General features: G+C 37.7%; 1 protein-coding gene across 7 annotated transcripts in view; it reads right to left on the bottom strand.

Moving 5' to 3' along the window:
- NUP98 (nucleoporin 98 and 96 precursor) overlaps positions 1-18,203 on the bottom strand; it is a 121,404-nt gene that overhangs the window by 69,381 nt on the left and 33,820 nt on the right. For 4 of the 7 annotated variants that reach the window (XM_059409779.1, XM_059409768.1, XM_059409808.1 and 1 more), the window contains 3 exons: positions 17,380-17,517; positions 15,432-15,570; positions 7,384-7,476 (listed from right to left, as the gene is read on the bottom strand). In XM_059409779.1, coding sequence (XP_059265762.1) covers positions 7,384-7,476; positions 15,432-15,570; positions 17,380-17,517 — 370 coding nt within the window. The remainder of the gene's footprint in view (positions 1-7,383; positions 7,477-15,431; positions 15,571-17,379; positions 17,518-18,203) is intronic. The other 3 variants (XM_059409787.1, XM_059409817.1, XM_059409791.1) reach the window with 2 other exon arrangements.

The following is an 18,203-nucleotide window of genomic DNA, read 5'->3' as shown; positions in this document are numbered from 1 at the left end:
CATCTTTTTGACTAACATACAGGCTAAACTATAGAAAACCAACCTAATACATCTTCTTTGAACAGTAAGCAAGAAAAGTAATACTTTCAAATATGCCATATCATGAAAACTACTTTATACCAAGATAAACGTTTTGTTTTCTAAAAAACTAAACAGGGGCACCTGGTTGGCTTAGTTGGAAGAGCATGCAATTCTTGATCTTGGGGTTGTGAGTTAGAGCCTCACTTGGAATACAGAGATTAAGTAAGTAAGTAAGAAAAGAAAGAAAGAAAAAAGAAAACTAAATGCTTTTAGTTGTGATGTGCTTACCAAGCAGACTCAAGTGTCAATCATGAATCAGACCAGATGGAATAAAAACTTATTTTCACCAAGGGGAAATCCACTGCAGAAACTTGTGTTTTAAATCTTAAGGAATTTTGCTTATGGATCTTGTTGTTGGCAGTGAAAATGGGGTAAATTTGTTTAGAATAAATTATTGGCATAAATTTTTAAAAAAATTTCTATCCCCTCCTGCTGAAAAAGTTACCGGCAATTTAGAAGATCTAAAGTTCCTTTTAATGCAACAATAAAGTGAGACAAAAATCACTTCAAAGATAAAATACCTGGGGCGCCTGGGTGGCTCAGTGGGTTAAAGCCTCTGCCTTCAGCTCGGGTCATGATCCCAGGGTCCTGGGATCGAGCCCCGCATCGGGCTCTCTGCTCAGCAGGGAACCTGCTTCCCTTCCTCTCTCTCTGCCTGCCTTTCTGCCTACTTGTGATCTCTGTCTTTCAAATAAATCAATAAAATCTTAAAAAAAAAAAAGAAAAAAAGATAAAATACTTAAGAGGTCAAAAATATTAAGGGACACCAGGGTGGCTCAGTCAGTTAAGCTCCTGACTCTTGATTTCAGCTCAGGTCACAGTCTCAGGGTCTGAAATCAAGCCTCCCATTGGGCTCTGTGCTCAATGTGGAGCCTGCTTGAGATTCTCTCTCCCTCTCCACTTACTTGCACTCTAAGTAAAATCTTTTTTTTTTTTTTTAAGATTATTTATTTATTTATTTGACAGGCAGAGATTACAAGTAGGCAGAGAGGCAGGCAGAGAGAGAGAGGAGGAAGCAGGCTCTCCGCTGAACAGAGAGCCCGATGCAGGGCTCGATCCCAGGACCCCGGGATCATGACTTGAGCTGAAGGCAGAGGCTTTAAGCCACTGAGCCACCCAGACGCCCCTCTAAGTAAAATCTTTAAAAAACAAAAACAAAAACAAAAGAACTGCTCAGAGATTATGATTAAGAAAAAAAAAAAAAGAAAGACAGGAACTCTATACTCAGAGATTCCACACAATATAAATTAGTGAGGGTAACTACTGAATGGCCAAAACATTACTTAACTGTATAACCTCATTATTAACAAGAAGACAATAATGAAGCAAAGGGATTATTTCTCCCAAATCCCAGCTTTGGAACAGGAAATGAGACTCCTTTTAATGTTCCAAACCATTAGAAATTCCTGAAAATTCCAAGAAAAACTGAAATTACTTCCTTGAAGGACATAGTTTACAGCACAAATTTCAGAATTCTTTATTTTTCCAGGGAACAAATACCTCTTTACCCTCTGAACAAAAACTTAAAAGAAACACCAATATATAAAATAGGGAGGGACACCTGGGTGGCTCAGTCAGTTAAAGCATCTGCCTTTGGCTCAGGTCATAATCCCAGGGGCCTGGGATCAAGTCCAGAACCAGGATCCTTGCTCAGTGGGGAGCCTGCTTCTCTCTCTGTCTGCCACAACCCACTGCTTGTGCACTCTCTCTCTCTGACAAGTAAATAAAATCTTTTAAAAAGATAAAACATAAAAAAAAAAAAAATGGACAAAACCTTCTCATCTGGATGGGTGTTTCCCTCACCTTTGCAGCAATCCTGGATGAAAAACCATAAAACAGTCTAAAATTCACTGTTATTTCAATAATCCCCCAAAAAAGGGGCACCTGGGTGACTCAGTGGGTTAAGCTGCTGCCTTCGGCTTGGGTCATGATCTCAGGGTCTGGGATCGAGCCCCGCATTGGGCTCTCTGCTCAGGGGGAAGCTGCTTCCCCACCTCTCTCTCTGCCTGCCTCTCTGCCTACATGTGATCTCTGTCAAATAAATAAAATCTTAAAAACAAACAAACAAACAAACAAACAAAGAACAAAAAAGGCACTGGGAGGTTCAGGTGACCTGCCTGCATATTGTTCCAATTTATTAATGGAAAAATATGCATTTTATCCAGATCTATCTCCTATTATGCAACTGGATTTTTATGCTTAATGAAAGGGACTACATCCACAAGTTAAGGGACATTCTGATGGAAGATAATGTCAATTTATGAAATGTGGTATATTTATAATTAGTTGTAGGTATCATAAAGCAAATATATGGAGGGCACCATAGTACTAGCAGCCCTAGAAACTCCAAAGATGCTCAAGAGAAAAGCAAAAATGGTTATATTCCTTTTGAGATCTTCTAATAAACTTTAAAATTTTATTTTATTTATGGTATCTTTTACTTTGGGTAATTTTTCTATGTATACCTTAGTATAACAATGAACTTTCCTAAATGTACCTTTAAATTTATTACTTCACGGAAAATCAAGAACTAAAATTTCTTAATATTACCAGGTAATTACCAAGAAAATGCTATACTACTGATAGCACCAATGAGAGTTAATATCACTGTCAAATCAGAAACTTAACACTCCCATGATTTAATGAGTGTTCCTTAGTCTGAGCACATCAGGTAAGAAAATACCACACACCAAAGAATAACATAAAATGTTTTACAGGAAAATTTGTTATTAGGAAATTTTACTGAGGTAGGAGTCTGAATCTCCATCACTCAAAACAAAAGGAGTATGAATCTCTACACTCAAGACGAAAGGTGCACAGGAACACCCACTTAGCTAATGCCCCAAAAAGACATCACCCAAAGCTACAGTGCTCTTCTGCTTGTGATGTCAGGAAATGTACAGGTCATGAACATGGGTATTTACATACAACTCTCTCCAGACACACTGCTCTCAAAGCCTAAAGTCTGCTTTAGCAGAGGTGATCATCAAAGAATTCTAACAGTATAGGCACAATGGTTCACAGAATTCTCATTTCCCTACATGATCTACCTGCTGCAAAGGTTAGAGGTGTAAAATTCTTTACTGATTATATTCAGGTTTTAGTTTAGACAAACAAAGCATGAATGAGGGCTATATAACTAAATAGTAAAAATGTTATCTCTTGTCTCTGAGGTAGAATCATTTAAAGAAAACTGAATATACTGAAATAAATGAAAAGGTTGAGATATTACATTATTGTGGAAGAGAAGATAATAGCACTAGAAAAAGTTTTAAGACATTATATAATTTGGACAATAAGAGAAGGCACTGCTAATAAATAACCTTCAAGACCTAGAAGCCAAAAGGAAAGAATGACAATTTTAACCACATAAAAATGAAACCTGTAACCGACGATACCATAAAATTAAATGATAAACTTAAAGACTTGGTGGAAATATCTCTAACAGACATTACAGTACCATCTTACCCGAGCTTTAGGTTTAAGGTTCACAAACTGGTTAGGGTCAAAACTACCCTTGAAAAAGCTTGTAACTTGCCCACGCCAAAGCTAATTTTCCCTCCAGGATTAGAAGAGGACACTGATGTCAGATGATATATTTTGCTTAAGTTCAGGGTTCATGCTACACAAAAAACTAGAGCTTTTAAATTTTTATTTCTTGTAAAATATATGTAATAGAATTTGGGTAAGTTAAAAAGTTCAAATAAAACTCTACCATACAACCCAAAAGAGTTAATATCCACAATACATAAAGAACTCTCAAAAACAGATGAAGAAACAATGATCAAATATTATGAACAGGGAATTAAAAGATTCAAATGGCCAGTAAACATACATAAGGGTATCCTTCACCAGCGATCAGTGAAGTGCAAATTAGAATACATCAATTTCCACTATCATACATGTAAAGATGAAAAAGTCCAATGACATGCAAAGGCATGGGGAAAATGAGTACTTTTATATGACAAGAGCAAAAACTCATACTGGCATTCTTTTTGGAAGGCAAATCCGTAAGACTGACCAATATGTGTGTATCTTCTGACCCAATTCTGACTATCAATTCCATAGTAATACTAACACATACAAAATTATGTAACAAAGATCTTCATTATTGCATTGCTAATAATATCAAATAACTCACATGTCTACTAAAAGGGGAAAAGTGAATTATGGTATGTGTATGCATTTACATATCATGTGTACAGATGCACATACACACACAGTGGAATACTAAACAGCTATTTTTAAAGAATAAGGTAGATCTATACATACCGACTGAAGAAAAAAATATATGCCCAAAATGTCATGGGAAATGAAAAAATGAAATACAGAATACCATGTAAGGCAGATGCTTTCAGTTTGGAAACATTTTTTTTTTTTTTTAAGATTTTATTTATTTATTTGACAGAGAGAGATCACAAGTAAGCAGAGAGGCAGGCATAGAGAGAGGAGGAAGCAGGCTCCCCATTGAGCAGAGAGCCCGATGCAGGGCTTGATCCCAGGGCCCTGAGATCATGACCTGAGCCGAAGGCAGAGGCTTTAACCCACTGAGCCACCCAGGAGCTCCGATACATTTTTGACTGTAGCACACAATATGAAATACAGAGACCCATAACACACATAACTGAAACAAAAATTAAATGATATTTAACCTTACTTTGTACAATGATTTTTGTATTCTAGTATTTTTATCCTTAAATGCTATCTGTATAGCACTGTTTAAATACCACATCCAACTAATGTGTCTCAGCCTTTGGTTTAAAAAAACCACTCATGCAGGATATGGTTTCTATTTAAGAATATAATAAAAAGGGGGCCTCAGTGGCTTAGTCAGTTAAGCATCTGTCTTTGGATAGGGTCATGGTTCCAGGGTCCTGGGATCAGGTCCCACATCAGGCTCCCTACTCAGTGGGGAGCCTGCTTTTCCCCCTACCTCTGCTCCTTCTCCCCGCTCGTGCCCTTTCTCTCGAATAAATGAAGTCGTAAAATAAAAATAAATTTTTAAAAAGAGAATAAAATTAAAAAATACATAAAACACACACCAAGTACAACTGTGTGTGCACATTTGAAAAATGTATAAAATGAAAAAACTGTACAAAATGTGTATAAAGGAGTCTGACAAGAACATGCCAAACTTTCAACAGCTGTTATTTCACAACTGAAATATGTTGACTTATCATGATATTTCCGTATGGCTGAAATTTTTTTAAAGCATTTATATATTTTATTTGAAAAAGAAAATGGGGGGGGGGCAGCACCTGGGTGCTTCAGCGCATTGAGCCTCTGCCTTCAGCTCGAGTCATGATCTCAGGGTCCTATGATCAAGTCCTGCATTGGGCTCTCTGTTCAGCAGGGAGCCTGCTTTCCCCTCTGTCTTTGCCTGCCTCTCTGCCTAATTGTAATCTCTCTGTCAAATAAATAAATAAAATCTTAAAAATAAAAAAAAAGAAAAGAAAATGGAAGGAAATAGTTCATAGTGAGGTTCTATTAGAAAAGAAAGGACAAGGGTGCCTGGCTGGCTGAGCTGGTGGAGCATGCAGACTCTTGATCTTAGGATGGTAGGGTAAAGCCCCACATTGGGTATAGAGACTGCTGAATAACAAAAATCTTAAAAAAAAAAAAAAAAAACAACACACAAAGAGGGTGCTGACACCTGGGTGGCTTAGTTGACTAAGCAACTGCCTTCAGGTCTGGTCATGATCCTAGAGTTTCAGGATCGAGTCCAGCATGGGGCTCCCTGTCTGCTTCTTCCTCTGACCACCCCCTTCTCATGCTCTCTCCCTTTCTCATTCTCTCTCAAATAAATAAATAAAATCTCAAAAAAAAAAAGGATGACAGATAAATGATCAGAGCACATAAGCAAAGATAAGAGATAACTGGACAGTGGAAACAGAAACCATGGAAATAAGTGGTTTGCAACTAAATGACCACAACCCATGGTCAGATGACTTGGGAAACAAACAATATATTACGTACTTTAAAAACCACGTTGAAACTGTAAATGCTAAAGCACTTATTCATTTTATGACCAATACTACTCTCATTATTGCTTAAAACAGTTTGGCAGGCAGAAGGGTCAATGTCTTCAAAGGCACTAAAAAATAATTTATAGGGGCGCTTGGGTGGCTCAGTGGGTAAAGCCACTGCCTTCGGCTCAGGTCATGATCTCAGGGTCCTGGGATCGAGTCCTGCATCGGGCTCTCTGCTCGGCAGGGAGCCTGCTTCCCCCTCTCTCTCTGCCTGCCTCTCTGCCTGCCTCTCTGCCTACTTGTGCACTCTCTGTGTGTCAAATAAATTAAAAAATAAATTTAAAAAATAATAATAATTAACAGTAGGAAAAGAGACAAAGGTGTCACAGCCCTACATGAAGGTGGAAAGAACCGACCTTATAAAACCTATTTGCAAATTACTTTAACTAATGCTCTTACTGCCCTCTTTTACTATTACGGTTATCAGCCTTACTTGATTAACAGTTCAAAGTCTCAAATGCGTGCCTGTTACAATGGCAGCAGGAGGAAAATGAAAGTTAATAATGCCATCATACTGCCAAGTCTCATATTAAATACTAAAATTCCCAGATAAACTGGGACTTTCAGAAGACAAACATCTGAGGCACCTGGGTGGCTCAGTGGGTTAAGCCTCTGACTCCAGCTCAGGTCATGATCTCAGGGTCCTGGGATCGAGCCCAGAATCAGGCTCTTTGGTCAGCAGGGAGCCTGCTTCCCCTTCTCTCTCTCTGCCTTCCTCTCTGCCTACTTGTGATCTCTCTCTGTCAAATTAAAAAACAAACAAAAAAAACTTACAAAAATAAAAAAAGACGACAAACATTTTGTAGAAAGGGAAGCATACAACTTTTTAAAAATATTCATATATTATAGTAATTTTAGTAAAATTAATTGCATAAGTTTAGCAAAACCATGCATATATACATATGCATCTATATTTTAAATGGATGAGTGTATGTGTGTGTATGGTTTTTTTTTTTAATTTCTTTTCAGCGTAACAGTATTCATTGTTTTTGCACCACACCCAGTGCTCCATGCAATCTGTGCCCTCTCTAATACCCACCACCTGGTTCCCCTAACCTCCCACCCCTGGGAAGCATACAACTTTTAAGATAAAATGTCCAAATGTTTTGAAACCTGGTAAAGCAAAACTGTTGGGAATGTTTTGTTAAGTCCAATTATAAAAATGTGAATGTAGGCCTCTTATTCTCAGGCATATGATCAAACAGAGGTCTTAGGTTCCAGCAGTTAGAAAGCCAAGTTCTGTCACTTCCTATATCTCATGTTACAGCCTTACCTGTTCCAAATCCTGCACCAAGCCCAGTTCCCAAAGTCCCAGGTCCTGGTTTACTTCCAAAAATACTACTCCCACTGGTATTTGTGCCAAAACCTAGAAGGACAAAAGAATAAGTGGACTATACTTTTGACATAACTCTCAATTTCCTATTCAAGGGAATTTTTAAAAAGGCAGTCTGACTCTAAGCTTTGCATCCTGTCAATTATTAATATTTAAAACTCGTAAATGGTAAGCTAACTTAACCTTTTTAAAAGAATTTTAATTTTGATGCCTATGAACATACCCCAAAATCTTCCTACTTATGTTTCAGACATCCATTTAAGCAAAGTGATTGTGCTTGAGCATACACATTCCCTTTGTTCAGGGCTTCAAACCTATTTTTCATGTCTAATTAATCGAAAAAAAAAAATACATCTTCTCAAACTTTCACTAAAAATAAGACAGGGTGCCTAACTGGTTCAGTCAGTAGAGGATGTAGCTATTGACCTCAGGGTCATGAATTTAAGGCCCACAATGGGTAGAGATTACTTAAATAAATAAACCTTAAAAAATACACATATATACGTGTGTGTGTGTTGTGGGTGTTTGTGTGTGTGTGTGTGTGTGTGTATATATATATATATATATATATATATATATACACACACATTTAGACACCTAACTAAAGCAGCTAAGGTTCTTGCTAATAGAAATTCACCTATAGGGGCGCCTGGGTAGCTCAGTGGGTTAAAGCCTCTGCCTTCAGCTCGGGTCATGATCTCAGAGTCCTGGGATCCAGCCCCGCATTGGGCTCTCTGCTCGGCGGGGAGCCTGCTTCCCCCTCTCTCTCTGCCTTCCTCTCTGCCTACTTGTGATCTCTCTCTCTATCAAATAAATAAATAAAATCTTAAAAAAAAAAAAAAGAAATTCACCTATAAAAATCTCTACAGTAGTTTTGGTTTTGAACAGATGAACAGATGAACCTTGTATCAGCAGTAATGTGTGGCTGGCTGATCACACAGGAGGAACTTAAATGATGTCATACTCAATTAGCTCATAGGAGCACTCAAGGACACAACTAGCTGATATTAAAAGAGAAAATAATCTATTAATAACTTTTCTTGGGTTAAATTGTTTCATTATCAGATGATGGAGAGTTAGACAAATAATCCTCCTTCACTATGACTTCACATCTAAAGAAAATCCTATGATTCCCCCCTTGAAAATCCACAGGTTTCACCACAAGACACCTATACTGCATTCTTGCTATTATTTCCCTTGTGTCCAAATAGGTCCATGAAGTTTCCGCACTCCTTTTGGAGCTTAACAGCACATGAGCCTATCATTAAATTTTTTTTAAATAAAGATTTTATCGTTAAGTAACCTCTACACCCAACATGGGGCTCGAAATCAAGACCTTAAGATCAAGAGTTGCATACTCCAGGGGCACCTGGGTGGCTCAGTCAGCTGAGCAACTGACTCTTTGTTTTGGCTCAGGTCATAATCTCACGGGTTGTGGGATCAGGCCTGCACTGCCTCCACACTTGGCGGGGATCCTCTTGAGGTTCTCTCCTTCTGCTCCTTCCCCAACTCACTCAAGAGCATGTGTGTGTGCAAACATGTGCTCTCTCTCTCTCTCTCAAATAAATAGATAAATCTCTAAAAAGGAAAAAGAGCTGCATGCTCTACTGAGCCAGACAGGTGTCCATTATTAATCTCTATGATTAAGGGGGGAAATAAAAATCAATCACTGACCAGCAAACCTTGTTCATGGAACACCTGGAAGTCTTTTTTAAAAGGTACCATGGAGGGGAATTAAGTACTAAAGATAGCAGAGTAAAGAGAGTATTCTGATAGGACACTATCACCAACTAAGAATGCTGCACTTAGTCATGCCAATATTTGGATTAATTATCTCAATGAAATCAATTTAAAAAGTTGAAATATTTAAGCAGTTCAAAAATATACTTCTAATGTCACTTAAAAATGCAAGGAATCTGACATAATCTGACACATTTAATAATTTGTACATTCATTAAAAATTTTCTTCAATTGTACTAATTATTAGCCATGCCACAAAATGGGAATACTGCTACTCAAGCACAGTATTTTTTAAAGAAAAAAAAAAATGGGAAAAATGTACTTGGAGATATTTTGTTCTTTTTGAGTTAAAATTTAACCAGAAAGGATCTTCCAGCCCCGTACACAGCAGAAAATACGATATTTGTGAACTACCTCAAACCCACACGAGGGAAATAAGTCCCAACTTACACTGTTTATACCACACATTTCCTCCGATTCTTACTGACAAAAGTTGATCAACTCTGTTATTTCAAAACAATTTTTAAGTGAAAATTAGTGGTCAATTAATTTACAACAAAGGAGTCAAGAATATACAGTAGGGAAGGACAGTCTCTCCAATTAATGGTGCTAGGAAAACTGGACAGCAAAAGAATGAAAGTAGACCACCATATTACACCATAAACAAAGATTAAAGACTTGAACTATAAGACCTGAAAGTATAAAGCCACCAAGAAGAAAACATGGGCAGTAAGCTCCTTAACACCTGTCTTGGCAATAATTTTTTGGATTTGACCCCAAAAAGCAAAGGCGACAAAAGCAGAAATAAACAACTGGGAATACATCAAACTAAAAAACTTCTGTACAGCAAAGGAAACCATCAACAAATGAAAAGGTAACCTACTGAATAGGGGGAAATATTTGCAAATCATACATAAGAGGTTAATATCCAAAATATATAAAGAACTCAATCCAACAGCAAAAACACAATTAAAATTGGGCAGAGGCTCTGAGTAGACCTCTTTACAAAGACATGCAGATGGGCAAAAGACATATGCAAAGTTGCTCAACATCATTAATCATCAGGAAAATGCAAATCAAAACCACAATGAGATATCCCCTCGTACCTTTCAGAATGGCTATTATCAAAAAGACAAAAAAAATAACAAGTGCTGGTGAAAATGCGGAGAAAAGAGAACTCTTGGAACACTGTTGGTAAGCATGCAAACTGCTGTAGACATTCTGGGAAACAGTACACAGGGTCCTCAAAAATTAAAAAATATAAATGCCATTATGATCTAGCAATCCCACTTCTGGCTATTTATCCAAAGGAAACAAAAAAAACTAACACAGGAAGATATATGCACCCCCATATTCACTGCAGCATTATTTACAATAGCCAAAATACAGGAAATAACCTAAGTAGCCACTGATGGATAAACAGATAAAGATGTGCCATATACATACAACCGAATATTATTCAGCTATAAAGGACAATGAAATCTTGCCATCTGTGACAACATGGATGGAATCTGAAAGCATTATCTAAGTGAAATAAGCCATACAGAGAAAGACAAATATATTCTACATGATCTCACTTATATGTGTAATGTCATAAAACACACACAAAAAACCAGCTTATAGATACAGACAATAGATTGGTGGTTGCCAGGAGGAGGAGATGGGGATGGGTGAAATGGGTGAAAGGGGATCTAAAGGTACAAACTACCAGGTATGAAATAAGTAAGTCATGAAGGAGTGCCAGGGGTGGCTCAGGTGGCTCAGAGGCCAAAGCCTCTGTCTTTGGCTCAGATCATGATCTCAGGGTCCTGGGATCTAGCCCCAAATCTGGCTCTCTGCTAGGTGCGGAGCCTGCTTCCCCCCCTCCCGCCCCCCTCTCTGCCTACTTATGATCTCTGTCTGTCAAATAAATAAATAACATCTTAAAAAAAATAATAAGTAAGTCATGGAGATGTAATATATATGGCATGGTGACCTTATTAAATACTGTCTTGCATATTTGAAAGTTGCTAAAACAGTAAATACTAAAGGTTCTTATCACACACATACACAAAAGTATAACTATGTATGCTAACAGATGTTAACTAGTCCTATTATGTTGATCACAATACACAGAAAATCACGATTTACTGCCCAGCACCATCTTATCAATACCCAAAGAATCAACCTTATTAAACTGTTGTTCACAAGTGTTGAGATAATTCCTCTCCTGAAACAATTCTACTCCTCCATTCATTCAGAAATTCAGACACTATCTCATATTCACTTTATCTTAAACTCATCCTTCCCAGGAATAATTATTTACCAAGAAAATGAGTTGATGACTCTAAAGAATGCCTTAAGGATCTCTCGACACCTGCTGAAGCAGCAGGTAACCCAACCTTTAACTCCGTGAATTAATCACCAGCTAAATGAAACAGAATCCCATAATGACTAACACTAACAATGATGCTCTAAATTTTTGTATAATCTTACCCCATTTCCAGATTTGTTATGTGGCTTATTTTCAAATCAGAAGACTGTCCACAAACTCAAAATTGATAGCTTCCCAAGAAAACAAGAGTATCAAAGAAAGCCTTACTTAGATAGGATCCCTCACGGATAGTAATGGGATGTTTAATTCACCCAGAGTAGAACACAACTTGCTACCATGGAACCCCATATGACTCAGAGGGAATCCTTATTCTTAGGGACCCATTTATCCACTCATTTTATCAAGTTTTAGTGAGCACCTATTATTCTATGCCAGGCACTAGGTCAACACTGGCGATTACAAAAGAAAAAAACTAAGACAATTAAGATTCATTACATAAGCTAGTAAGGCATATTAGATAAAAATGAAATCTTTTGGGGCGCCTGGATGGCTCAGTGGGTTGAAGCCTCTACCTTCGGCTCAGGTCATGATCCCAGAGTCCTGGGATCAAGTCCCGCGTCAAGCTCTCTGCTCAGTGGAGAGCCTGCTTCTTCCCTCTCTCTCTCTCTGCCTGCCTCTCTGCCTACTTGTGATCTCTGTCTGTCAAATAAGTAAATAAAAATATTTAAAAAAAAAAAAGAAATCTTTTACTTTTAAATCATTGAACGTGAGTATAAGCAGATTTATGAAACAAAAAAAAATCTCCTAACAAATCAGAAATCTGCAATGATGGAAGAACATCAAGTATATTTCAGAAACCCAGCCCATTTTATCATTTTAGCCTATATAAGCACCCAGATTTTAAAAATGTTGTGCTTTTTTTTCCTGAACATGAACCATGCTACAAAAAGCATGCATTTTCAAAGGAAGAGCAAATTGGTTCTTGAGGGACTAAATGAATCATAGTTATACAACGGGTTATGGCCCTTCAGAGGGCCACAGTACATAAAAAGATAAACAGAACACATGTGGTATTAAAAATCTCACAGGATGTGAAGATGATTAAGAAAAAATGGTCTGGGACGCCTGGGTGGCTCAGTTGGTTAAGTGGCTGCCTTCGGCTCAGGTCATGATCCCCGCGTCCTGGGATCGAGTCCTGCATCGGGCTCCTTGCTTGGCAGAATGCCTGTTTCTCCCTCTGCCTCTGCCTGCCACTCTGTCTGCCTGTGCTTGCTCTCGCTACTCTATGACAAATAAATAAATAAAATCTTTAAAAAAAAAAAAAAAAGAAGAAATGGTCTATAAAGCTTTTCAGAGAAGGAGTGACAGTGATGAAAAAAGACTGAAAAACACTATTTTAACCCTTAAGTATCTTTCTCATTTTAATTTTATAAAATAAGAAACAAGTACTCAAAATAGATACCCATGCTAACCAAGCCCACTACCTCAAAACCACTCTTTCACAATCAAAAAGCATTAGAATTGAAATGATAATCACTACTAACAGTGAGCAACGCAACAAAAAGGGTTAAAGAAATCAAATTAAACGGGCAACTGGGTGTGCGGTCGGTTAAGCATCAACTCCTGCTTTCAGTTTAGGTCATGATCTCTGGGTTGCTCAGCAGAGTCTGCTTGGGACTCTCTCTGTCCCTCAATAGCCTCCTCCTCACGCTTGTGCTCTCTAAAATAAACACATAAGGGTGCCTGGGTGGCTCAGAGGGTTGAGCTCCTGCCTTTGGCTCAGGTCATGATCTCAGGGGTCCTGGGATCAAGTCCCGTATCAGACTCTCTGCTCTGCTTTCCTTTCTCTCTCTCTGCCTGCCTCTCTGCCTACTTGTGATTCTCTCTCTCTCTCTCTGTCAAATAAATAAATAAATAAAATCTTGTAAAAAATAAATAAATAAACACATAAATCTTTTTAAAAAATCAAATTGGGGGCGCCCACTGGCTTGATCAGTTAAGCATTTGCCTCCTGCGCAGGTCATGATCTTAGGGTGCTGGGATAGAGCGCTACATCAGGCTCTATGCTCAGTGGGGAGCCTCCTTCTCTCTCTGCTGCTGCTGTTCTCGCTCAAACAAATAAAATCTTTATCTAAAAAATTAAATTAAATACAAAAATGTAGGAACTGTTACCTATTTCCTTCACATATATATTTCTGTAAAAAAATACCACCTCCTAACAGATGCTTAATATAGTCTCTTTCTCCCGTACACTCTAAGACCATTCAAAAACACTGAAGAACTGTGTAAAACTGTTTAACTGAGGCCAGCCAGGCACTCCAATAACCATGTGTTTTCATTCACCTCACACTAAATATTCCCAGGACCTAATAATATATACCTGGTACACAAAATCCTTAACAGGTACCAGTCATGAAATGAAGTTTCCTTATCTGATTTAACACAAATTATGTTAATAATTTGTTTAAAATTTGATTAAGAACTTAATTAAGCAGTTATAGAAGACATTTAAAATATAATGTTTCTATTTTTTTTTTAAAGATTTTATTTATTTATTTGACAGACAGAGAACACAAGTAGGCAGAGAGGCAGGTAGAAAGAGAGAGAGAAAGAGAAAGAGAAGCAGGCTCTGCACTGAGCAGAGAGCCCAATGCGGGGCTCGATCCCAGGACCCTGGGATCATGACCTGAGCCTAAGGCAGAGGCTTTAACCCACTGAGCCACCCAGGCGCCCCAAAATATAATGTTTCTATTAAACAAGTTTAATTCTTCTAGCATATCTCTGAATAGTAGTTTCCAGTTTTGTTTTTTTTTTTTAAATTTTATTTATTTATTTGACAGAGAGAAATCACAAGTAGAAGGAGAGGCAGGCAGAGAGAGAGAGAGAGGGAAGCAGGCTCCCTGCTGAGCAGAGAGCCCGATGCGGGACTCGATCTCAGGACTCTGAGATCATGACCTGAGCCGAAGGCAGCGGCTTAACGCACTGAGCCACCCAGGCGCCCCAGTTATTTTTTAATTATTACTCAATGTTATCTGTATTTTCCAAATTTTAAAAAATGAACATGTAAGCAAAGATACACACAAAAACCATACATATATATATACATATATATACACACATGTGTGTATATATATATGTATATGTATGTATATATATATATATATATATATATATATGCTTTTGCAGCTTGAGGGAAAGATTCAAATTTCAGTAAGAATTATGCAATATCAGGGTGCCTGGGTGGTCAGTGGGTTAAAGCCTCTGCCTTCGGCTCAGGTCATGATCACAGGGTACTGGGATCGAGCCCCACATCGGGCTCTCTGCTCCGCGGGGAGCCTGCTTCCTCCTGTCTCTCTCTGCCTGCCTCTCTGCCTACTTGTGATCTCTGTTAAATAAATAAATTTAAAAGAAAAAATCTTAAAATCAAAAAAATTACAAAATCTCAAAAAAACAACAAAAAATCAAAACAAAAATGACAACAAAAAACATTTTTAAAAATCATCAAATCTCATTTGTACACTACTTCCCTGTCTGAAATCTGACCTAAAACAAAGTGTTACTTCAACCGTATGTGTTTTATTTCGGTTTCTCAACTATTGGTGAGGTAATTCAAAGAAAATGTACTTCCTTATTTTGGGAAAAAATCCATCTCCATTAGAGAAGCAACTTTCTACAAGGTACCACTGAATGTGCTGAATGGCCCATTTTATCCAAAGCAGCAAGTTAAGAGACTAATAATGAGGTAAGGCAATTTATATCCCTTCTAACTATGTCAACCCAAGTCCATGATTTTAAACCTTTCCCTCTGGTACTTCACATCAAGCCACAGCTTACCTGAGAATTTTTAAATATTCCCAATCATACGAATCAGGAGAATGATGTGTGGTATAGTCAGTGTAACTTTAAGAGAGCCAAACCTGCTTTTTATATGTACCAAAATTGGAAGTGTTTGTATTGGTTCCTAAAGTCAGGGTTGGTTTGTTACCAAAGAGCCCGCCACTGGTTGTACCAAATGAAGGAGCACTGGTTGTGCTGGTTCCAAATGTAGTAAGCTTGTTATTCCCAAACAGGGTCTAAAAAGAACAAAATACAGGAAAATTTTAAGTAATATAAAGATACACTCCAAATAGCAAATAAAGGTTACCTCAGATAAACTGGACTGTGAGGTAAACAAGAGAAGATGTCATAACTTTTATGAGAAAATGGGCATAATGTGAATAAAGACTATCAGAAAAGTTGGGGCGCCTGGGTGGCTCAGTGGATTAAGCCGCTGCTTTCGGCTCGGGTCATGATCCCAGGGTCCTGGGATCAAGCCCCGCATCAGGCTCTCTGCTCTGCGGGAAGCCTGCTTTCTCCTCTCTCTCTGCCTGCCTCTCGCAACTTGTGATCTCTGTCTTTCAAATAAATAAATAAAATAAATCTTTAAAAAAAAAAAAAGACTATCAGAGAAGTATACTAATCTGAGCAAGATTAACTTTACAGAACATGCTCCTAGCCTGAGAAGTTAATGGCAACAATCCAGCACAGTATTACAGTGGGGCAAAGAAAACAACAAAGTAATCAAATATTTCTTTATCTGGTAACAGAAAAGTATTATGTATATAATCTGCCAGCAGGAACAGTGATGATAAAAAATTTAAACAAGTTAGAATAAGGATGAACCTTCAAAACATGCTAATATGCTAAGCAACAGAATCAGTCACAAAAGATTATATATTATATGATTCCATTTACATAAAATGTCCAGAATAGATAAAAGGCCTGAGGTCACTGGGGGTGGGGGGGGGGGATGAAAAGTGACCACTCATGAATATGAGGTTTCCTTTTATTAAGGTAGTACTGACTACAGTGACAATTCCATAATCTGTTGGTATGCTAAAAACCACTGAATTATGAGTCCTGGAAGGGTGAATTGTATGGCATATAGATTATATCTCAATAAAGTGGTTATTAAAAAGAACTTTTTGGGGCGCCTGGGTGGCTCAGTGGGTTGAGCCTCTGCCTTCAGCTCGGGTCATGGTCTCAGGGATTGGGTCCCACGTAGGGCTCTCTGCTCAGCAAGGAGCCTGCTTCCTCCTCTCTCTCTCTGACTGCCTCTGCCTAATTATGATCTCTCTGTGTCAAATAAATAAATAAAATCATTGGGGAAAAAATTTTTTTTGAAGCATTATATAATTTTCTCAATTTCTCATCTCAATTAGCTGCCCAAAGAAAAATTAGTAAATAACAGATTTCAATTTTCATGAAAATCACGTTTTGGAATTTTTCTTTTTTTTTTTTAATTAGTCACAACGGCATGTTCAAAGCTTTTTTAATTGGTACATAATACAGATACATATATGTATATGCATACATATACATATGTATATGTATGTTCACACTGTTTCACACTGATTCTCATATAATTAAGTGGCCATACAGGTTTTACTATTATTTTTAGGTAAAGCACACTCCTAAATAGTTTTTTACTTAAATGACTTTAACAAGGAACACAATTCAGTTAAGTCTCCAACTTCATGAAAACCATGAGACCATTAACAAATTTAGCACTTAGAAAATTGCATACTTAAATTATCATACCAACTTACCACCCCAAAAAGATTTAGATATAGGAATTAAAAATTACCCAATTTTAAGAATGAAAGCATGTCACCTTGGACTCAATTTAACCAACCGGAGTGATATTGTTATCAGAAGTAAACTGTACATAAAAGCATTGAACCAAAGAAATTTTAAAAAAGAACTTACTACTTAAAAATTAACGTACTGAAGTTACCTGGTTACTCTTTTTTGCACCAAATAGCTTTCAATTATATCAGTATCAAGTCTCCTTTAACAAATGTATACGTATCTTCAAATTACAGTAAACTGCAAAAACCTACCGAACCAACAGCACCAAATCCAGTGTTGGGCTGCCCAAAGAGACCTGTTCCTGTTCCAAATGCTGTCCCAGTGCTGGTGTTTGTAGCTGTCCCAAAAAGACCTCCAGGCTGTGAAGCTTGAGTTACTCCAAATAAACCCTGCAAAAAGTAATCTACATTAGATGATATCCCACAATAGTCTGATTTAAGAGTCTTAGATTACTAACAGTTGCCATTTTTTAAAAGTTTATTTGTTATACATATTGTGCTAAACACACAGAGCGTTTCTTTTCTTCCCAACAACTCTTATGAGGAGGGCCATTTAAAAGAATGAAATGAAAATCCCACCTTGGGGCAGTTAAAAACTTCCCCAAGATGTCATACCTCCTAAGTGACAGGACCAGAAATCCATATCTACATCTAAGCCTGATGAGCTCCAAGGTCCTGGGCGGCTAATAAGACTTTATACTAACTCTTGTGCTCTATGAAACAGCAGGGTTGCAACACTGAAAACAAAACATTATGACAGAATGCTTCATTTTCAGAGTTATGCTGAAAGAACTAATCAGTTTGAGCTGGGGAATGGATTTTGAATCAAGTAAATGAAAACAAGCAGCAGAAATAATCAATTTGGACAGAGGCAGGAGAGTAATGTTAAAGTTTTCTGTTTTTTTTTTTTTAAGATTTTATTTATTTGGGACACCTGGGTGGCTCAGTGGGTTAAGCCGCTGCTTTCGGCTCAGGTCATGATCTCAGGGTACTGGGATCGAGTCCCACATCGGGTTCTCTGCTCAGCAGGGAGCCTGCTTCCTCCTCTCTCTCTCTGCCTGCCTCTCTGCCTACAT

Source organism: Mustela nigripes, chromosome 1 (genome assembly GCF_022355385.1).
Source record: "Mustela nigripes isolate SB6536 chromosome 1, MUSNIG.SB6536, whole genome shotgun sequence".
Classification (NCBI taxonomy): Eukaryota; Metazoa; Chordata; class Mammalia; order Carnivora; family Mustelidae; genus Mustela; species Mustela nigripes.
The sequence above is the reverse complement of the archived record's forward strand: the minus strand, read 5'-3'. Positions and strand labels throughout refer to the sequence as shown.